The following is a 17,975-nucleotide window of genomic DNA, read 5'->3' as shown; positions in this document are numbered from 1 at the left end:
GCCACCCCTAGGCTCATCTCTAGTGAGCCTGGTTTTATCCCCTTCCCCCTTCGAACCTACTTTAAAGCCCTCTCAATGAGCCCTGCCAATTCATGAGCCATGATCCTTTTCCCCCTGTGAGACAGCTGGACTCCATCTGCCACCAGCAGGCCCAGTGCCGTGTAAACCTCCCCATGATCAAAAAAGCCAAAATTCTTCCGATGGCACCAGCCCCTGAGCCACGTGTTGATCAGGTGTGTTTTCCTGTTCCTTTCAGTATCCTTCCCTGCCACTGTAGGGATAGAGGAAAACACTACCTGTGCTCCCGATCCTTCAACCAGTCGCCCCAGTGCCCTGAAGTCCCTTTTGATCACTGCAGGACTCTTCTCTCTGCAACCTCATCACTGTCAGCCTGTATAACCAACAGCGGGTGGTAGTCGGAAGGCTCTACCAGACTAGGGAGCTTCCTAGTGATGTCTCTGACCCGGAAATTTACTTGTGCAACAGCATCTATTTTCACCAAACCAGGACAAGTGAACTCCTTGTACCTCAATAATTTGAATTCTTCTCTTTCCCTGTTCTTCATCATAGCATCAACAAATCATGTGGGTTGGACCTCCAGGGGTCATCTAGTCCAAACGCCTACTCAAAATAGGTCCAGCTGCAGCAGGTTACTTAGGGGTCTGTCCACTGAAGTTCTGAGTATCTCCAAGTATAGAGACACCACGGCCTCTCTGGACAGCCTGTTTTAGTGTTTGATGACCCTTGATTTGAGCCAAAAAGTTTCCTGTGTTCCTACATTTGTCCTTTGCCTCTCATCCTTTCACTGCACATCTCTGAGAAGAGCCTGGCATCATCTTCTCTATGTACTAGGTAAACACTTGCTAATCTGGCCTGGGATGAAGTTGACCACCTTTGCTGCAAGAGATCACTGCTGGTTCATATTCAGCACCAGGACGCCCAGGTATTTTTCTGCAAAGCTGCTTTCTAGCCAGTTTAGCACCAGCCTGTTCTGTTGCAGAGGATTACTCCATTCCAGATGCAGGACTTTGCATTTGTCCTTGTTGAACTTCATGAGGTTCCTATCAGCCCATTTTTCCTGCTTGCAGCATCTTAGATCTTCTTATATATAAGAAATTTCATTAAATACACTTGACAAGGGGAAGAAGTTTGATGGTGTAAAACCGCAGGATAAGATTTCATGGATGTGTCTTCTACACTTACATCAGGATTTCTATGCCAACAACAACAAAATTTCTGCTTTGTGATTAATGAGATTTCAGTGTTTGCTTCTATTCTGATCTTGTTCAGATCACAACGATTAAAAAAAAAGAAATCACTCCAGAAAATGCAATATCCTAGGACAAAGGATACCCAGACTTAAGTCCAAGCTTAGAAACAAGATTTCCTGGAGAATTTATTCTAGAACAGTTTGTTACAACAATGCTGGTACATTCCTTTGAAGAATCTCATAACTAGCTGTCATCAGATCCAGAACAAACAATTAGCTAGACTACAATTTTGATTTAATAAGGCAGAAACAATGTTCCTAACAGAAAAACAACACAAAATGACAAAAAAAAACCCCAGCTGAGCAGCTTGATACCGCTCATGTACTAAGCTGTATTTGCAACCTTTCCTAAACTTTTAAAAGTAATTCTCTTCAGATGTTAGGTTTCTTTTGGTGAAGGACATGTAGCAATTTCTGTAACACAGACGTAATATGTAAAATCTATACTGAAAACAAAGATGAGAAAGATTAGACTTTAGCAAATCTGACTAAAAAAATGTTGAACCAGAACAACGTACACAAGAGATGAGCATAGAGCCTTAGAGACAGCATTATTATTTATAATATCCCACCGGCATGCATTTACTGCATTTAAACACACTGGTAGTTAGTTCAGTCTAGCAATGGAAAGTAATTAAGACCAAAGTCCAAAAAAGTATCTAAAAGTCCTCTGTGAAGGAACAGTTCTAACATCTATCTGAAGTTAATCAAAGAAGAAATCATCTCAGCACTGATGAAGAGTGAGGAGGAATGAATGATTCAGTGAACTAATGTAAATCAAAATCTTATAGCTGCCTTAGTGTTTTTCAAATGGAAATGAGGCTTTTTATATCAAATTGATTTGGATTCCAGAGGCAAACTGCTTGCCCTGTTTCTCTGAAAAAAATTGACTGAAATGTATGAAAAAAAAGAGTAACTTTACAACAGGGAAGGAAATCAGAAACTGGCCTGCATGCGTAGGAAATCAGAATAAAATTCCAATCACTCATATCATACTTTTCCAAATGAGGTGTGTATCACTGAAAGTCAGGTCCAAACATCAACATTACAACTGCAGTTCACAGGAGCTACAAGGAATCCTGCATCCTTGAAATAAGGCAATAATGAATATCTGGTATTTTCAAGGATTATAAGCATTAATTTTGCCTTCACACATACAGTTTATTTAAGTAGTTAGAAATACTACATAACTCACCAGTCAGTAAGGAAAGAACCATTTATAAGCTTATCTGTTCTGAAACTTGGTAAATATAATTTGTTACTGTTGTCATTGCCTAAAACACTAGAAATACCTTCTTTCAAATGAACCACTACAATCAACTTAATCCAGACTATTATCCCATTACTGGATAGTTAAGTCGAAGAGATGTTAGAAATTAAAGTATATGATTAAAATTATATATCTTTGGAATTTGTTCTATGATTTTTTAAAATGAGATTTTCCCCACAGTAGTCCCTTCGAATGACTCAGGCACATAAAATCTATTCTACTGCTATAAATCCCATTAACAGCAGTAGCCATTCTGTTTAGAATTTGTAAGCAATACAGTCAAAATTAAATCCCCTTGGATTAGTAAGATTCAGTTATATATGAGACTAGAAACGAGAAGGTTGCTGCAATGAGACTGAAAATAAAAAAAGACCAGAAGTCTGACAAAATTAACAACTTAGTATATTAACCTCATGTACTACTACTACATCAGATATATAAAGCTCTTTTCCCCATTACACAACCTGAATATTCTTGAAACATCAATATGCCGTAACTGTGTCACATTTTACATTCCCAAACTACAACAGCTCCCTTCCAGCCATCACTGAATTTAAATAATTCTCGTATGACAAATGTTGAGAAAAATAAATTCTTAGAGCATAGGAAAGAATCTTCTTTTCATGCGAACAATATTCACAAATTTCCTTGGCCACTTTCCCAGTTCATCTGAATAGGACTTCTGCTCTCCAGATATTCACATACAATGTACTTCTTACTTTTATGTATGAGAAAACCCTCCTAGACAAGAACTTCTTGTAATTTTTGTAAGGATTTCTTTTGTAGTCTTGCAAAAAAATATTGCACCTTTGCAGGAGTTAAACATTTACAAATAAATTAAGTGGCAAAAATAAAATTGCATCTCTTCAGTTGACAAGGTACTATTTTAGGCCTAATCCTTCATTTATACACACACAGAGGTGCCCTATTATGTACAGCCCCAATGAATGCTACTGTATGAATGCTGATAACATACATAAAGGAGAGAAGAAATATAGCTGACAGAAGTACTTTAGTTTGTGAAGGAGACATGAGGAGAGACAGCATCCAGAAAATTAGTTGTTAAGGTCACAACAATCAAATCCCAAATCAAATTCACAACTGCATCAAAGCAACACAGGTTCAGTCTCAAGGTTTCATACCAGAATTTAATTTTCTATACTCCTAATTAAAGTCCTATTCAGGAAAAAAAAAAAAAAAAATCACGTAATTAACTTCAAGCACAAACTTAAAACCAACCCAACTGAGAATGAGGTACAAGCCTATGTTTAAATTACCCATATGTATAAATGTTACTGAAGTCAGCCTTAAGAGGTTCTTCAAACGCTTTAATGAATGATCATGACAGAGCATAAAAAATACACGCTTCATTCTGTTCATCTGTGCAGTATCTGATGACAGAAGTTACATGTGATCATGAAGTTAAAGATAGCTCAGTTTTCTTAAATATCTCCAACTAGCCTTAATCGCTTAGATTTTTTTTTCAGTGAGGACACGTTTCAACAGTTCTAACTTTGATCTATAGATTTTATCTATATTTTCAGAAGAAAGAATAAGGCTAACGAGATCCAAAGTTATCTGTACTCAATAAAGATAGGGCTATAATGCACCCTTATGTGACCTTTACCTGTTTCTACATCTGTTAAATGCAACATGGAATCAAAGCCCCCACTGAGGATCCTTCTTCCACAAGACGACCACCGGGCAGCTCGAACAGCACAGGAGTGACAGGAATATGTTTTTAAACAGCAACCTGTATCCACAGCATCCCATACCTAAAAAGAAGGATAAGGACAACTTTATAAAGAATCACAATATTTTTTTAAATGTACTGATAAGGAGCTACAGCAAATCATCGTGGCTGAGAAAGCTTTGCATTCCAAAGTTGTATCTGCTAAACTGTAAAATTCTGTTTGAAATAATTGCACAGTTGATTAGAATTAGGGCATTTAATTAACAAGGCACAAATCAGTAACACATTTTTATGACTTCTATGATTTCTTGAAATGTCTACATTGCTCTCAATGGCAATTCACGTTATACTTTTCAATTCATAATGCTGTCCTATCTCTGTGCAGGGATGTATCCAAATACATTTTCCCTTTAAATCATTTTTCTTCCAAATTTTTGTCTGTATCATATCTTGCTTTCCATCGAGTAAGAGGAATCCTAGCAGATTACAGCTTTCACATCTGCCTATAGATAGGTTATTATATTTCTCACTCAGTTTGTAATTTTAAGTAGAATTTTAGCTTAACTTCACTGAGGAGGCAGATAAGAATATCATCATGCATCTACATGGAGATTTCTAAGGACTGGTCTAAGTCCTCTCATTTTTCAGTTTCTTCTGGACAGAATTAGGTTGATGCTGAGCACTTCTGAAAATCCTATTCTACCAGTTATCCAAATTTTTTTTAAGTATATAAAAGCTAATATTTTCAGAACATAAATAGTTCTGCTCATATTTTTAAAATAATTTTTAAAGACAAAGGCAGTTGTTTCCAAATAATATATTTTAGAAAAAAGGACTAGTCTGAATTATAGTTTCAGTTAGTAAATATAGTTCACAATAATCAAAATCACATCCTTTTCATGGTGCTCTTTTTGTCCTAGTTTTAAGACAAAATTAGAAGTTTAGCAACAAATGACCCATATAAAGGTCCAGTATGCTCACTTCCGTGAGAGAAGGCTAAATATCAAAACTATTTTCCCTCTGAATATTCTGCTTCAGTAAAAGCTAGATTATAAAATATCTTATGATTGTATGATACAATATAATACCTGTTGAATTGTCTAATAAAATGGCTACCAAATGCTATAACCATACCAGTAAATCCTACATTTTATTACTTCCAAAATTAGTAGTACAAATAAATCACACTTTGACAGTGCTTCATGATAGTTTTATTGCAGTTTCAGTAAACCCAAGGCAGTTTATTGCTTTAAAGTAATCATTTTACTTCATGGTACTTGTCTTTGCAATTAGTCATTTTCATCCTGCAAAAACCTGCAGGATGAAAACAACACTGCCTATAAGCTTAGAAGGTTATTCTGAATTTTGTCTATTCTAATCAATTTCTCAATTCTAAGAGTGTTTATATAATGCTGGGAACAGACTAGGCAATTAACAGAATAAAAAAAAAACAAAACTTTTTTTAGAGTGAGATCAAATTCAACCTTCATGTATGTTGACACAAGAGCACTGAAGTTAGTACCAAAATAAAACTGACTGCATGCTTGTGTATTTCAAAGGATGTTAAAAACAAAAACAACTCAGTAAATCAGAAAACATAAGTAGATGTTTGCTTTCTTGTGGCAACAGCACAATTCACAATACAGGAGAATGTAAAGGGGCAGAAAAAAGCACGACTTTTGGTAATGTATTTTAATCTTCAATTATATTTTCTTCTACTGGACAAAAAGGACTCGCTGACAATATCATTGTTATATAGTCCATCCTCAGAAGACAACATTCCATTATAGAAAATTATTTCATCAAAGTATCTTCTAGCACGGAGTGTAGTTCTGCAATGCAAAGCAACCAATTATCATTAATTACTTGAATAGTCAGTTAAGACTGGAACAGTGATGGCCACACCCTAAGTATTCTACCCTATCCACAAGAAAAGAAATCAAGAAAATTTTAGTATTAAACTGCTTTTGAAAGTAAGTTTCTCTGCTTTAATGAGTTTTAATGATCATTTCAAGCTTCACAGTATTAAAAAAGGGTTAATTGTGTCTTGGAGGGTTTTTAATATGAAGAAGCTAATGAATGAATCAAGATTAAAGTAAAACCAGGTGGTACATGCTTCAGATATTTTTCTGTCATGTGTTAGTGATTAAGTATGAAAACTCAATTTTCACAAGAAGGATGAAGTAAAGCAAGTTCAACAGCACTTCTGAGTTCCCGCCTGATTAAAAAAAAGCTGTATAAATGGAAAAAGCGCACGCCTAAAGCTGCACATTTCCCTCCATTATGTGAAACGGACTCTTGTGGATGAGACCACTGACCATGCACAAGGGACAAGTTACCGAATACCACAACTCTCTCCACTGTTATGCTTTCCATCAGTTCTTTTTGCTCAGGTAATGGTGGTTCTGCGATGTCTCCTGGAATTAGAGCCGCGTGGGCAAGGCAGTCTTGACTGAGGAAATTCACTTAGTTTATTGCCAATTAACGTAAACTCTTAATTACAGATTCAAGTATTGAGGAAAAAAGATCAAGAGTTAAACGAGCACTTAGGGGAGCTCCTTCCCTCCCCAGGCCCCACTTCAGTCCAGCACTTCTCCTCCCCTATTCCTACCCCAGCTTCCTCTGTTTTCACCAGGCGTTACACTTAGTCCCTTCCACATCCCTTTGGTGAGACAACAGCCATCGCAGGAGGCTGGGGCCAGGGCTCAGAGGTTTCTTGTTGCCTCTCCTTGCGTCTTACTCTTTTCGTCCCCTGCTCTTTGCTTCTTACTGCTTCTCTGCTCCTTCTCTCCAGACGTACATCTCTTCCCCTATCTCCTCCCATCACCTTATGTGTATCCTCACACACATCCTCATGTTTCCTCATGTGTGTCCTTGTGTCCTCTGTCCTCAGCAGCTGCTCCTTTTCTTCAATATGTATGAACAGAGGCACCACATGCTCCTCTGAAGTTCTGGCCCACAGTGAGTTGTCTTCATCCATTTCAGAGTGAGCTGAAACCAGCTGTAGCAGCGCCGGGCAGCTCATGACCTCCTCCCACACAGGGGAACCCTGCAGCCCCTGCTACCAAACCCCGCAGTTTATGCCCCATACAAGCAGCCAGTTCAGACAGAAAGTTAGGACAGACCATCATCAAGATATGGTCCAATGCAAATTCACTGGAGCCCACGAATGTGCTTTTAATAAAGGTGAGACGTGCCACTTCTGCTGTGGCTTCACAGCTTAACGGACAGAGAAGTCAAACAAGGCAAGCAGAAGACGATGGCAGACCCTGTCCTGCTGTGCAGTGGCAATGCTCTGCAAGCTTCATCTGGGCGCATTCAATCCTAGGTATGGTTCCATATGACCTGCCTGGGATTTTCCTTCAAGTCTCACAACTGCTGAATTTAGCTCAGTGTAACTTTGATACATTAGTGTGCGCCCTGTTGCAAGGAGGATACTGTGCAGTGCATCCCCAGAAAAATTTCAGAGTTTTAAGTTTCAATATTCATCTTCCACAGGAAAAGGGAAGCTCTACTTGCTATTTGCAAGAAGTGGTATTTGATATTTACAGTTAGCTCTTCAGCAATCACTTAAGAGATGCAGCCATGCCCACAGAAAGTCATATAAAGGTGTGCCATTGCATATCAAGAAACAGAAATGGGTGTGCAGAACCCAAACCAAGGCAATTAAAGGACAAGCTATGCCCCTTCTGCACAAATCAGAAATTATGAACAAGTGGGAGCTATGAATGCTCAGCTGTAACAGAATGTGTCTGTCCCAAGCTACACACACTGTTCTTTCTCTAGAAGTGACAGAGATGTTAACTGTGTTACACCCACAAAATGGAGAATCTACTGGTTTTTGTTACCAAGGAGAGATGCTTCAAATCCCATCACAGCATCATCACAAAGCCACCATCAAGTCTACATTTTCTTAGAGAGTCTGTTCAAGTAGTTTCCCATTCCTGTGGTATGGCATTTCTACTGCTTAATCATAATAAGGGGAAAATGTGGCTAGAGGGAGAGTTCCAGCATACTCCAAAGCTTCAGATGAATGTCTACTCAGTAGCTGGTGCTCGCTCTGTATAGGCAGCCGCTGTCATTAAAAAAAGGAGGAAGGGGGTTGCAAAGGAGTGAGTCCTTTGCATGTGAGTTTGCCTCTCTCTGCCAAACACTCAGATGCCAGATTAACAGATTCTCCAGGATGAAAGGCATTTCAGGGTTTTTCTTTCAACTGAGATAGTCAAGTGTTTCAAGAACAACTTGTGTGGAAATTATTTTTTTTCAGTCTTTCTTTCTTCACTTTTTCCATATGCTGGATATGCTGGCTCAAACCAGGATGGAACAATAAGCCTGAAAGACTGCATGGGCATAACCAGCAGAGTTGATTGAAATAACCCGTATCCTCAAAGAGCATCCAACATGATGCCTGAACCCAGAAGCATGTTCTCTACATTACCAAGGTAAATAATAAACACACACTAATCAACTGGTTTAGAGCATGGCAATTCTGCAAAGAATATAGAACTAGGTTACAATATAGCCACCGGACTTCAACCTCAAAAGAAAATTTTTTCAGGGCCTGGTACAAACCAGGGGACAGAGAGTCCCCTAGGAATTAGGACCATTAAAACCTTCCTATTTCAAGTGAGTGAAGCTGTTGATCATGCCTTCTCTGCCAAAAAGTAACATGAATTACAGACTATTACAGAAGAGGATCCCAAACTCATTCTTCTGAATGGCATCTACATATGAGCTCAGAAAAAGGATTTGTATCCAAGAACAGCCTAAGGCTGAAGGCAAAGGCTGCAACAATATAATTTTAAAAGTCACAGTTCTAACAACTACAGCTTTAATTTTAAAGTAAGTGTTTTTAAGAAATTAAGTGTCTTAGAACTATTTAGAAAGTTGTATTTTAAATACCAAAGGCTGCTAACTTTAAGCATACCTAATAATAAATACCTTTAAAATAAAGGTTTATAAAATAAACTCATAGATCTACATGGAATAAAGGTTTACATACTTAGTACATAATAAATTACTTGGGCAGTGGGAACAGGTTAATAAAAAATACACAGGCTGAGATACATATCTTCTTTCACAGGCATTTAAACATGTGTATCAAGTATTACAGGACTAGACGCTATCATGCATCTGTCTGAAAGTTGGACAGATTTATATTCAATTATTTTTACCAAGAGATCAACTGTTTTAAGTGTTGTTGCTTGACTTCAAAACTCAGATCTTATAGACAGTATTATTTCTAGATGAAATACTAAATTCTCATTAAACCTGAGGTTGTTCTTTTTTCTTGTGATGTCAGATGTGATTTTAATTGCTCAGTTAAAAATTTAAAAGCACACATTTCAGCCTGCTATTCTGAAAATACTGCTTATTGCCACACATTCAAGCAATGTTTTACATTATAAACAGTAATCAGTCCATCCTATCCCTTTACAAAGAATCTTGAAAACAATGAAATATGCAACTGTTATTAGGAAAAAGGCATATATTACTGTCTTATCTCCCCTAAATCTATGATTATAAACTAATGAACTCTCCAACATTTTTTTTTCCCCCCAACATTAAAAAAAAAAAACCAGCCAAGACTCGAAGCTTTGAAATTAGCTAGTTATTTTAAAATATTTTCTTCAATGCCTTTCTGGCATTAAGGTATCAAGACCACTTTAATTGCATTTTTTCCAATTTTACTAAAATTGGCTTAAATGTGTCACACTGGTTCATATTTCACTACTAGTTCTTACTCTTCTGTACTTCACTATTTATAACATCGCCTTTCCATTTCTTTTCCATCAACTGCTTTCATTTCATTTCCTCTCATAGTATAGAAAGTATGGTGGTTACATAGTTATCTGCTAGGATTAATATATGGGGCTAAAATGGCAGGTACAAACAGCCAAGTGACAAAATTATACTAGAGATTTCTTTACAAAAGCAATTTTCTTTTTACTTTCTCTGAGGCATGTTGTAATTCAATTGCTCTTTCACATTCTTCATAGTATTTGGAAATAAAGGCTTTAGAAGTGGCTTTCCTGTATAGCTTAGGAATGTTGTGAAAATACTGTAACCAGCATTTTAGGTAATATAACCAGACCTCCTCACCCTCAAGATCAAAACTTCACAAATCATGTAAGCAACTAAACAATATAACAGATGAGATTTATTATAGATGATATGTTTCCAGATCCTGTTTTCTGACTGAAAGCTTTCAGGAAAACAGCCCCTGAAAATAAAGTACTTTGGGTTGAAGATAATAAAAACTCTCTTGGTAAGTCACAAAAGAAAGCAGGAGAGGGTAAGCATTTGATACTCAAGTAAATAGCAGCCACAGAAGAACGTTCAGGGGTCCGCTAGGCTGTCAACCAGCTCATAGGACACAGAATAAAGGCTTTTATCTTACTGACCGTCCAAACTAGGCATTCATTCCTGGAAAAAAAGTCACAGCAACATAAGCAGAGTAACCAAAACAATGTGAGAACTCATCTAGCATGTGAAGACTGATAAATTAGGAATTAGGCACGTCTCTTCCATTGTCGTTCTATGATTATCTATAACGCGTTTGCCTCCAAGCAAATTAGATTGCAGAAAAGAAAATATAGCAGCCTTACTTTTAGAAAGAGAAAGGTGCATCTATTCAAACAGACAGTCACTAATTGCACAATGAACCCAAGAACAATGATTCAATTGTCATAAATTAGAGGTTGGAAGCAAGTATCAGGAATTAAGTTGTACGCATTTTGAATTTGCATGCATAAAGGAACTACAGCAGATCCAATCAAGAATACTAAACAAGAAATTAATTTCTGCAGCATGCATAACAAAATTAAAAACTTTTTTAACGGAGCGATTCAAGTTAATTTCAACATAACTTCCATACTAAAATAACAGAACTCTTCCCCCTCCATTTAACCACGTTGTGCCATTCTTCTGTAATTACCAACTTCCTCTGTCAATGGCTCCTACTACACGAACGACAGCAACAAATTGTTTCCAACTTCTCGATCAATCTAAATACAAAGATGGCATTTAAGAAACAGCCCTGTTCAAGGATGATGTGGGATAGTATTGAGTTACAGGAAGCACGAAGAATTACTATGCTTCGACTAGAACATATGCTGCTCCCTTCCAAAACATGCTCAGGTTGCTCCATAGACTTGTGAAGTTGAAGAGACATGACCCTCTCCTTTCCCTTTTTGGAATAACATTGCTCCCTGGTGCAAGGAGAAAAAAACTGATTTTTTTTTCTTTTTTTTTAACTGCAGAACTGAATTCATCTCTGAAATTTGAACGTCATATCTGCTAACATGCACAGATTCAAGACAATGGTACTCCCTGAACCATACTGCTTTTCTGATCTCTTCAATATCTAAATCCTGTAATTTCTAATAAATACAGTAAAGAAGGAAGCCCCACACTATCTACAGAAAATCATGCCTTTTCTAGTTTGCAAAGCAGACTCAGAACTGTAGTTTAAAAGGTTCTTCAAAAGTCAATGGGCCAAAGGGCAGCAGTCCCACGGAAAAATTACAAAAGGGTATTTGCTGCTGCTACTTCTTCAGATTCTCCACTTGGATGAGGTGCAGCTTTGGGCAGGATTGCAAGAGTTAAAAGTGCCCCTTGGGTACCTCTAACCAACAGCAGTAAGGGTAAGAAGTCACTCACCTGCACAGGTACGTTCTTTTTTTCATAGAATCGAGGCAAGAGAAAGCCAGGAAAAAAGCAACAAATGGCTGAAAAGCAATAAATAGCCAAGGATTAGAGTTGGTAGGTGTGCCTAAGCCTCTCCAAGCCACTGTGTGATTCAAAAAAATCTGATCTTGAATGGGCATGTAATGTAATATGTATAAATTCCTAGAGTAACTACAGGAAGATTTAGAATGTTTCATTGTTGTTTCAATTAGTGTCTTCTTAAAATAGTGAGCTAAATGTTATAGTTTTAGTAGAAGGTAAAATTTGTTGAAAGGAGAATTACAAAATGGATCACTGCCTTTGCACTCTTTTGTCTAAACATGTAGTTAAACTGTGTGAAAACTAAGAGCTAAGGTCCAGGAAAAACTACGAGCTAAGGTCTAGCTTAGCGTATAACCTGTAAGTGTTAATAAACTTATTTTCATGCAATTATGAAAGATGTAAATAGATGTTCAGATTATTATGTAGACTATGATTGATGACATTTGGGGCATACCAGCTTAATTTGTAAACCAAGTGTCCCAAAAAAGAGTTTTTCAGCAGGATTCTGAAAAGCTAGATAAAGCTAACACATTTTCAGATGTGTTGAACACTTGCTCCAGGAATGTTTAAAAGTGTGCTAGGGAACATATTTTAAATTATATCCATCTTCCTAATCTAGACACGGTGTAAGAAGTATATATCAACGTTGTCATTTCAGCAAGCACTTACAGATTTCCACTAGGTTTCTTCTCGCAGCAGACATAACTCAAAACACTATTATCTTACTAATCCAAAGCATAGGACTAGTGACTGATAAAAAAAAGCCAACTTTATTATTGCTTTAATATCCGAATAAGAGTTTGCATTTGGATAGTTTATTACTAGACTACCCTCGCTACTGTAGAAACAAGGAGAATGGGAAGTAGCAAAATATAATAAATTCAATTAGCTGAGACAGCCAGCATAAGGTCTTCCTTCATTTTTTTTCCACCAAAAATTTTAATATTAAAATGTTTCAAGTACATTTATCAAACCAATGAGGTGGAAAATCTTCTCTTTTACAAAAAAAAAATAGAACAGTACATTAGATCTTAAGATAGCTCTTCATTTGTAGGGGGCTTTATTCAGGCAGAAGCATTTTAAGTTGTAATACTAGTTGCATACTGCTAACCAAGTTAGCAGTACTACTATAAACTAGTTGGTGGTATGAAAACTGGTTTGCAAATATGTCAACAAGCTTTAATCCTCGTGAATCCAGCAAAGACTGAGTTAAGTACAAGCACGACATTTAGCTTCAGGAGGCAGCACTAACATACTAAGCATGCCTGTGAAATACATTTCCAATTATTTGGTGTGTTTTATTTTAATCTTCCCTCCCACAGAAACTCAGTAGCCCTTTCCCCAAGGCAGGCTCCATAATTGTTAATTGTGAAGATTCATTTGGGTGGTTTTGCCATTAACAGGAAAATAAAAACCTAATCAAAAGTGTACTTTGAGCTGCCAGCATCCTATAAGTGTTTTTAAGAAAACACTAATGGACTAAGATAAAACATTGACATTTTCAGCTGGCAAAGGGAGAGACAAGAGAAGTAAAATAGAGTTCTGTAAAAAGAAAACAAAAACCCCACACCACTATGGCAAGAGCTATCCATCCGATTCTATACAATAAGGGAATGTTCTTGGTAAAGCTTTAATAACGAGACCTACTCCACTTAACCTAAGCTTGTTTTTTGGCCATCTACTCTTGAAAATACACCCACTGATTCCATACTTCAAAAGCTAACTTGTAGCACTAGGAACATCTAATCAGCCAATCAAAACTGTAAAATTATTTATGTTTTAAGTATACAAATTGGATGGGTTTTTGCCAATATGAATAATTAACGTAGCCTCCATGGGAGCCTCTCAAATCAAAACTGGCAAACAGAACTCATAAGATGTAAATCATAAAAAAAAAGGGTAATGGTAAGAGACTGAACAAGATTGATAGCAACATTTCATAGACATTTCTATTAGAGAATTTGTGAATTATATATTGCCATTGTATCAAAAGCTAAAGTTTTACCCCACGTGCTGTATTTTTCTCAGGACATACTAATCTCACCTGCAAATAACTTTTTTCTCCATCCCCTTGATTTGGAAATGGAAAAAGTAAAGAAAGCACTGACACTAGTGAATTCCTATTTCTTGGATGTTATTCATGTCTGGAATTACAGAAAGACAGACAAGATGGATAGCTGGGACAAGACATTATTTCCATTTGGTGGGTTTCAATATTCTTCCCCTGTTAATTACATACAGTTTCTGGACAAACAAGCTCAATCCTCCAGCATTTCACAACCCTCTCACAGAGGGAGGCCTTCACTTTCAGTTGTTGGGATAGCACATACACACACATTTAGCGTCCGGATGAAATGTTGCTAAACATTGACACGTAACGCATGCATGGATGTTGCAACATGAAATATCAGAATACTAATAACATATTTAATCGCTCAGTTAAAGTAAATAAATGCTAGAGTATTACATAATTATTCTGAAATAGGCCCTGCTGCCTTTATAAACTGAAGCTACAGGTCAGAAGTAGTTTGTTTATAAAGGATGTTTACCCAAAATTAACATCTCTGTGATGAGAACTGAAATAAAACTGTCGAAGTATGAACAAGCTCAGGGTGAAATCTTGGCCTGCCAGGCCATTTACAGGAAAACACAGTTAAAAGTTTCAAAGTTATTCAATAGCATATCTGAGTGCTTTCATGACACAGCAACTCATTGTAAAATTTCCTTTTTGTTATGGCATATCTGTAGCTGTGCCTCTTGAGCTGAAGTCGTGCCAGATTTATAGTGAACTATTTCCATTCAACACCTGGGCTTCACAAAAATAACAAAGCTGAACAGCCACTTTCTTTCAGTCTATTTGCACAGAATAACATAAGCACTGGATATGTAATAATCTACTTCTTCACGACACCTAGCTTCTGAGTCACACATACACATGAAATGAAGAGTGTATCATGAGAAATTCTCCTCTTGGACAGCAAATCTATTCAATATACACATTATTGTTATTTTGCCATATAGATAAAATTTTACAAAAATCAGTTACTACCTTATTATTGCTGAGACAGACAAAATATTTAGGTGCGGAAGATAGACCTAATACAACAATAAAAAAAAAAAAAATCTAATACTTCCTTTATTTGACAGAATGGTAACTTAGAGGGTTTGTTATATTTAACAAACCAATGAAAAAAATTAAGGAGACCTTAAATTGTGCTGCTACAGTTCATTATGAAGTGCAATTATGAGAAGGTAAAATTATTTCCGCACAAGTCCTCAGAGAGGCCATTAAGGTGCCATTAAAAGACCATTATAATGTTTAACTTCAACAGTAAAGCTACTTCATTACAAGTCATACCATTATTTTGAAGAGACGATCACAATTCTCGCCAAAAAGAGGTATTCTAATTCACAATAACTACATCATCCTCATTTTGGCTCTTTTATTTGCAATTTTAAAGTTTGTTAACCTTTTTCTTGGTTATGTAAGAATTAAGATCCAAGCGGTCCAATTTCCAGATGTGTTGGCACTTACGAGAGTCATTAATGCCAATGGAAGTTGAGGGTGGGGGGTTAATAAACTTTAAGCTTTAGATTGAGTTTGAAAATTTGGATTTGAATCTCTCAGTGTTATAGCATCTACTATAACTTACCCTCCTAACTGCGGGAATATTAACACCGCTATTAATTTCTGATTAAGCAATTAGCGGTTTCATACACGTATTGCATAAGTATGCAGTTAAGAACAATTAGACAATATATTTATGACCACCTGATAAGCATTTGGGTCTGAAAAAATATTGTAAAATTATTTTTACATTCATTAAATACATAGTGATTCTTCACCTTTAGGCACCGAAGAGAGCTCCTCTTTTCAGTCTACAGAGATTCTCTAACCTTTGCTTCACTTTCCACCGGAAAGATCATTTCCCTCAACATCGGAGTAAGTCATCCCTGCAGAAAGTTTGGGTTATTTCAGATGCACTTTCAAGGCTAATCTAGCAGTTATTCTGACATGGCTCTGCCACAGTGAAGTGACTGATGAATAGTTTCAAAGACAGGAGACGTGTCAGAGAGAGCTGTCTGGGCCTCAGCCTGTTGTGACACCGCAGCACACACGATGCTTACAGAGCAGCATCCTCCCTCCGTGCACCAGCACAGCCACATCACAACATGAGTGACTTGCTGCTGAACACGGACCAGACGCATCTTCCTACGGACGGGCAGGGCAGAATCTGACACAGGCAGCGCTTGGGAGAGCGGTTCAGGGGAACAATAACCAGACATTTTGTTACTAAAAATGGTTTTAAAAGGGTACTGTTAGAGAATGTGCTATTAAGCGGCAATAATCAACAGCATCTCCAAAAAAAGCAATACTAAAGCAGGTTTCGATCTCTTTCAGCTTCCAGAACTGAAAGAAACCCCCAGTGGGGACACAGACCGCGCAGCTACCTTAAACCGACTGTCAAATAACACGCTTTTCTTAATCACTTTTTATGGATCCCTTAGAAGTAATCTCTGTTCCCAAGGATCCAGTAATCACAGGCTTAAGACATTACTACTACCTATTAAATGATATTTTTAAGAGTATCATTACATTATTGAAGTACGATCGCTTCTGTGCAAGTTTTGGCCTATCATTTGTTATATACTTCAGCTTTGAACCTCTCACCCAAAATAAATGAAAATTGATTCATTTCAACAGTAGTTGATTTTTCAACTCTGATAATTACAGGCTGAAGGTGAGAGGGGCGTGAGACTTGGAATCAGTGCATCTTGCTTGAGGAATAAATTATTCCACACCATTTAGAAGTAAAAAATTTTTCCCCAGCCAACTCAAAACACACGTTCAGAGTCAAAGAACTAAACATCTATATAGACACACTGTTTAAACAATACCTGGAGTAACTAGAACCGCTTATGCACTTAAAATCAGTTATGAGTTTGAATAGTGAAAACAGTATTATAAAATAGCATAGAGAAAGATCTAGATTCCCCAAAGGAAAGAGTATCCATAATGTGTTGCACATGCCTGATGTTAAATACCACATTAAGGGGCAAGATAAAGCAGTATTCTATTTTTTTTAAGTGTCATAATAATTTAAGGATCAATATCTGCTTTAATTCTTAACATCTTTGATCACTATTTAAACAAAAGGCTTTTAAATTTCAGGGAGTCTTTTTTAAGACATATTTCTAAAATGAAACTTCAGAGCATTTTTAAATGCTGGAGTACTCCCATATTCAGTAGAAAATAAAAACAATCTACAATTCCCTGTTTGAGGGGGTTTTGGGTGTTTTTCATTTTTTTAAAATAGGTTTTATAATACAATCATGGACCATCTGACTTCAGTTCGTTGTTTTGTAGCATCTCCAGAGAACATCTAGTTAAGATATGGCACCAAGCTTTGAGTTTTAGGGGCACAAAGTCTACTCATGTACAGTGTGTGTGGCAGAGAAGTTTGTTTTTTAAACAGGGCTGAGGGCTACAAGTTTTGAATATGCATTTATTTTTAGTATCACAGTGGAATCAGAGAATCATGGAATACTTTGGGTTGGAAGGGACATTTAAAGGTCATCTAGTCCAACCCCCCTGCAGTGAGCAGGGACATCTTCAACTCGATCAGGTTGCTCAGAGCCCCGTCCAACCTAACCTTGAATGTTTCCAGGGATGGGGCATCCACCACCTCTCTGGGAAACCTGTGCCAGTGTTTCACCACCCTCAGCATCAAAAATTTCTTCCTTATATCTAGTCTAAATCTTTGAAGTTTTTAAACTCTTCTAGTTTAAAGCCATTCCCCCTTGTCCTGTCGCAACAGGCCCTGCTAAAAAGTTTGTCCCCATCTTTTTTATAAGCCCCCTTTAAGTACTGACAGGCTGCAAGAAGGTCTCCCCAGAGCCTTCTCTTCTCTAGGCTGAGCAACCCCAACTCTCTCAGCCTTTCTTCAGAAGAGAGGTGTTCCATCCCCCTGATCATTTTCATGGCTGTCTTCTGGACCTGCTCCAACAGC

The 17,975-nt window shown here is 37.2% G+C and overlaps 1 protein-coding gene across 1 annotated transcript in view; it reads right to left on the bottom strand.

The window, feature by feature from the left end:
• Positions 1-17,975, bottom strand: part of WDR25 (WD repeat domain 25) — a 76,149-nt gene that overhangs the window by 33,292 nt on the left and 24,882 nt on the right. Inside the window, exon 2 of the mRNA XM_009280841.2 lies at positions 4,168-4,315. Coding sequence (XP_009279116.1) covers positions 4,168-4,315 — 148 coding nt within the window. The remainder of the gene's footprint in view (positions 1-4,167; positions 4,316-17,975) is intronic.

This window comes from Aptenodytes forsteri, unplaced genomic scaffold (assembly GCF_000699145.1).
Source record: "Aptenodytes forsteri isolate BGI_AS27 unplaced genomic scaffold, ASM69914v1 Scaffold193, whole genome shotgun sequence".
Lineage (NCBI taxonomy): Eukaryota > Metazoa > Chordata > Aves > Sphenisciformes > Spheniscidae > Aptenodytes > Aptenodytes forsteri.
This window is presented reverse-complemented; position numbering and strand designations above follow the sequence as displayed.